The 9968-nt window shown below is 58.7% G+C and overlaps 1 protein-coding gene across 1 annotated transcript; it reads left to right on the top strand.

The window, feature by feature from the left end:
- Window positions 1-3358: 3358 nt before the first annotated feature.
- On the top strand, window positions 3359-3682 carry LOC147971337 (uncharacterized). The gene has a single exon (XM_087523925.1). It carries the CDS (start codon window positions 3359-3361, stop codon window positions 3680-3682), a length of 324 nt encoding a protein of 107 aa, XP_087380051.1.
- The last annotated feature ends 6286 nt before the right edge of the window (window positions 3683-9968 follow it).

The following is a 9968-nucleotide window of genomic DNA, read 5'->3' on the forward strand; positions in this document are numbered from 1 at the left end:
GCCGGCTTGGGGGAGGCCGATTTTCGGCAGGCGGCCCTCCCCCTCTTAAGAGTTTGTGCACCATCAGCCGGGAGAAATAGGGAATGGCTACAGTGAACGATCGCCAGGCGGCGGGACTGTAGCCATGCCTCCCCCAACAAAGCAAGCGTCATTAGAAGCATGGCTATAGTGATGAGCCGCCGGCAAGGCCCGCAAGCGGCGGGCGCGGCTTGTCGGCAGAGTACAAGACAACCGGCGGGGCCCACCAATCGGCGGGCCCCAGCTGCCAGCGAAGAAGCCGGCCACAAGAGACACTGACGGCCTGGGCCTACACCCGGCCAGTTTACCATTGTACCCCTGAGGGGTAGGCCTATATAAACCCCCCAGGGCACCCATGCAAAGGGTTCAGACTCTTAGAGAAACACACACACCCATAGAGAGGGAGTTAGGGCTAGCCTTGTTCTTCTTCCTCCTCTAGAGAAATAACTCTAGGAGCGATCTTGTAGCCACTCTTGTTGAGTTAGTGAACATGCGGAGACCCCCGCAGAGCAGGACTAGGGGTGTTATCTCCTAGGAGAGCCCCGAACCTGGGTAAGATCCACCGGCGTGCATGTCATCGTCTCATCCCGTTTCATGTCACCGGCGACGTCTTATTAGCCCCCTCCATGATAATCCATCCGTTGGCATATGGCGCACGACACCCCTGACATTTGGCACCCACTGTGGGGCTAGGTGCACCGTCGTCTGGAGATCTGTTCTGGACAGGAACCCTCTTCCTCCCCAGCGAGCGTAGCCAGCCTGGCACGCCAGACGGCGTTTGCACCGACGCGCTGCACGGCGTGGAGGTCGCATGCACAGCAAGCTGCCTCCGCGACCTTGTTGGCGAGGTCCTTCTTTCCGACGAGCCGGCGTCCGACGCAAGCACAGATGGCCTCGAGAGCCGCCTCATCAACCTCCTCGACCAGCTCCACATCGCCAACGAGCCGGCCTTCGACTTGGAGTCGATCGGCTCCACCGACCCGATGCTTGTCGACTCTGACACGGCTTCCCTCGACGCTTTCCCCACCAACGTGGTGGTTATCGATGATCCGCTCCCACGCGCGGAGAGTGGCGGCAGCACCGTCACGGAGGTGCTTGTTATCAGCCCCAATGGGGGCTCCGGAGGAGCCGACCAGGACCCATTGCAGGCGGCAATGCGGGATCTATCCACGCCCATTGCTACGGATGCGGACGCTGAGACACTGGAAGCCTGCCGCGTTTCACTTGTGGAGAACGCGAAGAAATTGGCTACCATGAGAAGCCTCTCCGAAGCCTTCCAGCGTGAAGTTGACCGCTCTATCGGTGGCACGCCGACTGCTGCTAGGCCTAGCCGAGCCGGCACGGTCAGGCAGTGAGGCGGAGCCGTCGCCATCATGTTTGGAGTAGACCGCCCAGTCTATGCCACGCCCATGGAGAACATGTGCGCCGCCCAGGCGGCAGCAGATGAGCTGGACCACCTAGAGGGCGACGAGCGTTGCTACATGATAGAGCGTGTTCAACAGCTTATTGATGCGGCTACTGCCCAGCAAGAAGCTGACTATCGCGCTGAAGAGCTTCACCAGTGGTTGGAGAACCCGCCCCCTCGCCGAGAGCATGGCGTGACCTCCTGGACACCAACTGGCGGCGCCCGCGACAGGCGAGACAAAGAGTCGGCTGCCAGTCGCAGCCGGACTCGCATCACCATCGAGCCCGACCAAGACGGCCGCCCTCGAGCAGTCAAACAACGGGACGATGATCCATTGCCGCCGCCTCCTCGAAGGGAGAGGCGCACTTCCCCGCCGCCTGTTGATCATCTAACTCTTGGTGACCGACTAGGCCGCCGAGAAGGACTCGGCAAGAACGATGCACGCCACCGGATCGACCGGCTGGCTCGATCCCTAGCGCTAGAAGAACAAGACGCGATGGGTCCGTCTTGTTTTGGCCCCTGCATCCGTGACGAGCCTTTCCCCAAGGGGTTCTCACTCCCGAGGGACACGCCCAAGTACAACGGCTCCGTGAAGCCGGAGGATTGGCTGGTGGATTATTCCACGACAGTCAGCATAGCAAATGGCAACAAGCGTGTTGCCGTGAAGTACGTCCCGCTCATGCTCGAGGGCACAACCCGGACATGGCTGAACAGCCTCAAGCCCTACAGCGTCAACAGCTGGGTAGATTTCACCGAGGTGTTTATCTGAAACTTCACCAGCACCTACAAACGGCCTCCCAAGCCTCGCTATGTGTGCAAGGCCCCAATGAGTCCACCCGCGATTACCCGACGTGGTGGGCGGAACTGCGCAACTCCTGCGAAGGAGTGCATGAGGTCCAAGCTATCGAGTACTTCACCGCCGGGTGCCGAGAAGGCACATTACTCAAGCACCGGCTTCTCTGCGACGAGCCGGTGATCCTCGACGAGCTGCTAATCATAGCAGATAAATACGCCACGGCCGACTCCTGCATGAAGTCGGAGCTCCGGGTGGACACTTCTGGGAAGGTGCTCCCCCGGCTCCTCGAACACCGGCTGGAGACAACAGTCGGCGCCAGCAGCCGAACGACAACAAGCGCAAAGCCCCCTAGCCGGCTTCCACCAGCCGGCAGGTGGCAACTGTTGAAGATCAACAAACTGAAGGGCAGCCGCGTCCCAAGCGTCAGAAGGGTGGGAAGTCAACTTGGTTGCCCGCCTTCTCCTTCGAGCAGACTCTCGATGCCCCCTGCAAGTTCCACAGCGGCACGAAGCCATCCAACCAAACGACCCGGAAGTGTCACTGGCTTGTCCGTATAGCCAAGGGAGAAGGACTGCCTCCTCCGCCTGCTGGCCACCCGTCCAGCAGTCGGCCAAGTCTAAGATGATTACCCTGAAGAGCATGGCGCTTATGTCGTCTTCACCAGTATGTACAGCGATAAACACAACCGGCGCCAGCAACACCGTGAAGTAAATGCGGTTGCTTCCACTACTCCAGAGTTCATGCATTGGTCTGAAAAGCCCAACAGCTAGAGCTGGGCCGACCACCCAGAAGTGATGCCCTCTCCGGGTTCCTATGCCCTGGTTTTGGACGCCACCCTTGCAACGGAGAGGCGAGCTGCTCGTTTTTCCCGAATCCTGATAGATGGCGGCAGCAACATCAACATCCTTTACCGGGACACAATGGAGAAGCTGAAGATTAAAGAGAAGCAGCTGCTGCCCAGTCGGACTGTGTTCCATGGCATTGTGCCCGGCTTGTCCTGCTCACCAATCGGCAACATCTAGATAGATGTCCTCTTCGGAGACAAGGATCATTTCCGGCGCGAAGCCATTTGGTTCGAGGTGGTTGAGCTAGAGAGCCCTTACCATGTGCTTCTAGGCCGACCTGCTATAGCCAAATTCATGGCGGTGCCGCATTATGCCTACCTCAAGATGAACATGCCAGGAACTAAGGGCTTTATCACAATCAATGGTGACTATGAAAAGTCGGCCGCCTGCGCTGTAGCCAGCAGCCAGCTGGCCGATTCCCTCGTGATTGCGACAGAGAAGAAGCTCCTAGACCAGGTGGTGGCCATGGCCGGCAAGCAGCCGAACATGTCCCCAGAAGCCCAAGAGTCGGAGACCCAGGGCTCCTTCAAGATGGCCAAAGAAACAAAGAAGATCCCATTGGACCCTGAGCACCCGGAGAGGTACGCTGTCATAGGTGCAAACCTTGACAGCAAATAGGAAAGCGAGCTCGTCGATTTCCTCCATGAGAATCGGGACATCTTTGCATGGTCCCCTAAAGCATGCCGGGTGTTTCGACGAATTTCGCCGAGCACAAGCAACATGTAAGAGCAGATGCCAAACCAGTCAGACAGCCCCTCCGCCGACTGTTGGAAGAGAAGAGGAGAATTGTTGGAGAAGAGATCGCCCACCTGTTGGTAGCCGGCTTCATCATGGAAGTTTTCTTCCTAGAATGGTTTGCCAATCCAGTCCTTGTGCTGAAGAAGAACAACAAGTGGTGTATGTGTATTGATTACACCAGTCTCAATAAAGCCTGCCCCAAAGATCCGTTTGCCTTGCCACGGATTGACCAAGTGATAGAGTCCACAGCCGGATGCGAGCTGTTGAGCTTCTTGGATGCCTACTCAGGTTATCACCAGATTAAGTTGAATCCGGTAGACCGCCTGAAGACCGACTTCATCACACCATTCAGAGCCTTCTGTTACCTGACGATGACATTCGGCTTGAGGAATGCCGGCGCCACCTTTCAGTGTTGCATGTAGAAGTGCCTCCTCGAGCAACTCGGCAGGAATGCCCACGTCTATGTGGACAATATTGTGGTGAAGATGGAGAAGCGCGGTACCCTATTGGAAGATCTCAAGGAGTCCTTTGAAAATCTGCGCCGGTTTCATATCAAGCTCAACCCAGAGAAGTGCGTGTTCGGAGTACCAGACGGCCAGCTCCTTGGCTTCTTGGTATCAGAACGCGACATTTAGTGCAACCATGCTAAGATCAAAGCCATCGAGAGGATGGAAGTACCCACCTGACTGCGAGATGTCGAAAAATTCACCGGCTGCCTAGCATCCATCAGTCGCTTCATCAGTCGGTTGGGCGAGAAGGCCCTTCCCTTGTACTAGATCCTGGAGAAAACCACTCAATTCGAGTGGAATGACAAGGCGGATGAGGCATTTCTCCATCTCAAGACGATGTTGACCACGCCGCCTGTCCTTGCTGTGCCAACTGCTAAGGAGCCCATGCTCCTGTACATCGCTGCCACCAGCCGGGTGGTCAGCACGGTCATGGTAGTCGAACGCAAGGAAGACAACAAGGTTCTGTTGGTCCAGAGACCAGTATATTATTTGAGTGAAGTACTGTCGGCTTCCAAGCAGAACTACCCTCACTACCAGAGGATGTGCTACAGCCTACACTTTACCGCTAAAAAGTTAAAGCCATATTTTCAAGAGCACCCGATCATGGTTGTCTACACTGCTCCGCTTGCCGAGATGCTTCAGGCCGAGTGGCAAAATGGGCCATAGAGTTGGCCCCCACACCATCTTCTACCAGCCTCGCACCACCATCAAGTCCCAAGCACTGGCCGACTTCCTTGTCGACTGGGCCGAGACCCAGTACCTGCCGCCAGCGCCAGACTCCACCCATTGGTGGATGCACTTTGACGGTTCGAAGATGCGCACCGGTTTGGGAGCCGACATCGTCCACACCTCTCCCAAAGGCGACAAGCTCAGATACACATTGCAAATCCATTTTGCCGCCTCCAACAATGTGGCCGAGTATGAGGCACTAATACACGGACTCCGGCTTGCCAAAGAACTTGGCATTCGCCGGATTCTGTGTTACAGTGACTCCGACTTGGTGGTCCAGCAGTCGTCTGGCGACTGGGACGCCAAGGATGCAAACATGGCAAGCTACCGCTTCCTCGTCCAGCAACTCAGCGGATATTTGGAAGGGTGCGGCGAAGCAATAACGAGCAAGCAGATGCTCTGGCACAGATTGGCTCCACTCGGCAAGCCATACCAGCCGACGTATCCCTCCAGCGACTCCTCAAGCTGTATATCAAGCCCTCGCCAGAATCAGATTCTATCTTCATACCGTCTACTCCTGAAATAGTCGGATCCGGCACCAAAGTTTCAGCAGTCGGCCCGGGGACTTCGGCAGGTGTCCCAGGGATTGCAGCAGTCGCACCCCACTCGGGGACTTTAGATATCGGCCCGGGGACTTCGGCAGTCCGCCCGGGGACTTCAGCAGTCGACTCTGGGACTTCGACAACACAGCAAGTGGCGGCCGACTCCCGCCCGCCACCTCCCAACCCAGCCGCCCTAGTACAAGTGGTAGTATTCACAGTAGAGGAAGTCTTTGTCGGATGTGGGGTTCCGGCAAACCCTTAAGGTTCGAACACTGGGGTGCACGCGAAGTCTTTCCCTCCTACCGATCTACGCCCTAGCTCGCTAAGATCTCGCGGACGAACTCGACGAACTCGCAACGCAGAAAAACACAGGATTTATACTGGTTCGGGCCACCGTTGTGGTGTAACACCCTACTCCAGTGTGGTGGTCGTGGATTGCCTCTTGGGCTGATGATGAACAATACAAGGGGAAGAACAGCCTCCTAAGGTTGAGGTGTTCTTGTGCGTGGCTAACTTGTGTGGGTGAGAGAGCGATCTAAGATGCCGTATCCTCGCCCCTCTGCCTCCCTACCTCTCTGCCTCTCTGGTGGTGGCTAGCCCTACTTATAGAGGCCCTGGTCCTCTTCCCAAATATTGAGCGGGAAGGGAGCCAACAACGGCGGGCTAATTTGAAGGGGGACAGCTAGTACAACCTATCCTGACAAAAGGTGGTCTGCATCTGCGAAAGGCTGTGGTGGTGACGCCATCTTGGGCTCCACGATGACCTCCGTCTTGTCGTCCTTCTAGTCTTGGTCTTGTTGCACCAAAATGGCAACCTTTGCCTGATGCCTCGGTACTCCGCGCCTGCGCTAGTTTCCTTAGCACCAAAGAGGAAACAAGGACGCTGCGCGTGCTGGCGCCCGCCTGGTGTCGATCGTCATGGCTCACGTCACGGGAGCCTCGTGAGGTTCGCCTCACCTTGATATCTCCGCTCCTCATGAGCCTGCCTGACTAGGCCGCTCCAGAGGAGGTCTCGTGTCGTCCTCCTCGCGAGGCTTGGCCCCTCGCGAGGGTCTTGGATGCCTTGTTGGTGAAGATGGGCCGTATGGCCTGCGGGCTTAGCCACGCAGCGGGCCGCAGGTAGGCAAGTCTGGGGACCCCTGTTCACAGGACGCCGACAGTAGCCCCCGGGCCCAAGGTGCGCTCGGGCTTGGCTTCGCAGCGAAGCCAAGGTCCAAGCACGGAGCACCGCGGGCCCCCAAAGCCTGCGGCCTTGGTTGACGTGTGGCAGTTGATTGGACGTGGGCGTCTCCGCTTCCCCACGCTGCCTCGGCGACTACACTACTTGACGAGTTCCTGCGAAATGCAAGGGGAATCATCATTACCTGCGGTCGTGGGAGGTGCCGGTTGGTCTTCCTTTGCTATAAATGGGGAGGGGGGCGGAGCCCCCGTCGCCCATTTCTTCCTCGCTTGCTGCTTCTTCTTCCTCACTCCACTCTAAGCTTCTTCTTCCTTGCTTCGTTGCTCATTGCGCCACCAATGGTGCCTATCAGAAGGTTCTCCGCCGAAGAAAAGGGGAAAGCCCCCCGGGATGTCTCGGAGCAACTCCCGCCGAAGAAGAGGTTGATCCACCGCCGCGAAGAAGCGGCGATGCAGGTGGTGGCGAGGCCTTGGTGCGAGCGGCCTCCTCCAGGGTATCCGCTACCCCTGTACGCCCAAGCCGAGGGCTCAGGAGGGCGAGGCGACGAGCAGCGCCGCTGGGGCCGTGCTCGGGGTCGCCGCGCCACGGCGACACGCGCCGTCGCCCCTAAAATCCATGCCGCGGACTCCTCGCGTGAGCTGGTGCTGTGGGCGCCGATGCCGCCAAGCTCTTGGATCCGCTTCCCGTGGTTCTTCTCCGACGTGATGCCGCCGAGGGGGACTCTCGAGCTCTGGTTGCAGCATGCCGACTATGGCGCTCCTGCGACTGGAGCGGAGATCGAAGTGGTCCCCTCCGGCAAGATCTTCATGACTTGTGGCTGGGGCAAGATCGCGTGGGTCTGCCGCGCGAGGGGCGCCCTCGCGATCCATCTTGAGTACGACGACGTCTCCACGCTCTTCTTCAAGGTCTTCAACGCTGAGGGCCGCCGCCTGGAGTGCTACTCCAGAGAGGGGCACGAGGCTGACACACGCTCCGCTCGCGACCACTCCAGCAGCAACAACCCTTGGGAATCCAGCAGCTCTCCTGAGCTCTACGAGACTCCGGAGACGAGCAACGCCAGCTACGTGCCCCCGAGCTCTCGCCGCGCTCGGAGCAGTGCTGCCACGTCCGGCCGCCGTCGCCGCTGATCTGGATGGGGTTGGCGCCGGCCTCCCGTGGCCCACTGTTGATGATGGCGTCTGCCACCAGGGCGGGGGGGGGGGTGTAGATAGGATCCTCCTCAGTTTTAGCTTTTGTTTCCTGCAAAGAATCATGAAGCACCCCGTGGGGGCATCTAAGGGTCTGTAATGTCTTTTGTGCTTTTCTTCCCTGTTATGAAGATTTGATGAACGCGCGTCTCGTTAAGGCTCGGTCCCCCCTTTCTTTCCTCGTGATAGCTAGTTGCTCTACGCCGACAGGTCCCAGTCCCCAGGCAGGCTACAGCCGTCGCTGGTATGCCAGGTTGCGTGCCGTGGTCAAGGCCAGGAGGTGTGCGGCCCGAGGTCCAGTAAGAGCCCCTGATGCACGATGCTCAGGAGGTCCCCCTTAGCGCTCAAGCGGCCATGGTCAGGGAAGAAAGGGAGTTGACGTGGCCGCAATGGGATTGCGGCAAGGCGTGAGTGTCCATAAGACCCAGACATTTTGTTGATCCGAGGGCGAGACTTATCTTGCGAACTTCATGACGATTCCTGGCGTTGCACTGGGGCTGCGCGCCAACTTGTGCGGCATAATCGGGCCGACCCATACAAGTTTCCCTCCTCCCATGCTCTCCTTAGTGCTCTGAGTCCTCAGGTCCCGGCCCTCGAGCGAGCTCAGCCGCCACTGGTATGCCAGGTCGCGATGCCGTGGTCAAGGCCAGTGGGTGAGGGCTGGAGAGCCAGTAAGAGCTGATGAGTCGCAATGCTCACGAGCCCCCTTTTAACGTGCAAGCAAATTGCATGAGAGAAAAGGAGACTCGTGGTGCCGCCTGCTATCCTTCCCGCGAGGTCCCTATGAACAGGCACAAGAAGAACAGGGTTTGCCGTTATAGCCGTCAGCCTGCCGCTGGTTGGTCCAGATGAAATGAAGGCACTGAGGGCCTGGTGAGGTGACGTGCGCGGGGAGTGCCGCGAGCCAGAGCTCGACCGCTCAGGTTTTTTGACGTGGTAGGGACGGACCCATGCACCAGCGCTGTGCCTGTGAGGAGGCCCCGTGGGAGGCGATGATCGGGCAGATGATGACCGTAGGCAGGTTAAGCAGGGAAGGCAAATCAGCTTGGGTAAATGCAGGAAGATACATGCCACTGGGTCCAGCCCGAGCGGCTTGGGGATGATGCAGCCCGAGGGGCGCCCCCAGCAAGGTAAGCTAAAGGCGTAAGCAAATGGGATACATGTCGTAGGGACGGACGCACATGGCCTGGGAATGATGCAGCCCAAGGGGCGCTCCTAGCTTGACGAGCTTGGAAGATGTCACCTGGTTCTATAGATGAAGCAGAGTTGGTGCAGCTGAAGGCATGCGTCGAAGAAGCGACTCCCTATGAGCCACCGAAGCCCTGAGCCTCGGGAGGCTCTGGGGGCTTAGGAGGCTCCCTGAAGACCGTCTCCATTCCCTCCAGGACGACGCGGTACCTGGCCTCTTGAGCCGCTAGGTCACGCCACATGGCGCGCTGATAGGCCGATGCCACGCTCGGCAAGCCGAGGGGCATGTGAACGTAGCTGTGTGGCGGGCCTCTGCAATGGCCCACACGTGAAGGCCAGAAGTGCTCCTGAGACGCGGCCCTGTTAAGCCCTGGAATGTCGATGCAGACACGCAGCTCGGCACCCTCGCCTGGGTGGTGAGCCGCGCCCTGTGAGCGGCTATCACCACGCATGGCTCTTGCGTCTTGGAGTTCCTGTGTGGTCTTCGCGATGAACTCCTGTGTGGTGGGCACCCCTTGCCCGATGTTCTCCTGAGGAAAACGTGCTGCGTAGCACGCCTCCAAGTGGTGCCCAAGCGCCTCCCTCATGAGGTGGGCAAGGTCTAAGCCCCCCCAGAAGAGAGCCCCCGAGCCCTGCCCGAGTAGGGCGCCGGGTGCGCCTTCCTATGCGATGGAGGGAGGCGCCCCTGGGACGGACACTGATCCTGACGAGGCTCCTGCCGCGACGCCATCCTCCAGAGGTCCTGCGCGGCGCGCCTGCTTCTTCTTGGGGATGGCCTTTGGAGGATCCTCACTTTTGCTGTTGGGGTCGTCAATTGCTGCAGCTTGGAAG

The sequence above is a fragment of the Triticum urartu genome, chromosome 5A (assembly GCF_056163025.1).
Source record: "Triticum urartu cultivar PI428250 chromosome 5A, HENAU_Tu73, whole genome shotgun sequence".
In the NCBI taxonomy this organism is placed as follows: domain Eukaryota; kingdom Viridiplantae; phylum Streptophyta; class Magnoliopsida; order Poales; family Poaceae; genus Triticum; species Triticum urartu.

Excerpts from the sequence above, each read along its gene's own strand:
- LOC147971337 (XM_087523925.1), top strand. The coding sequence starts at position 3,359 with ATGGCGGTGCCGCATTATGCCTACCTCAAGATGAACATGCCAGGAACT.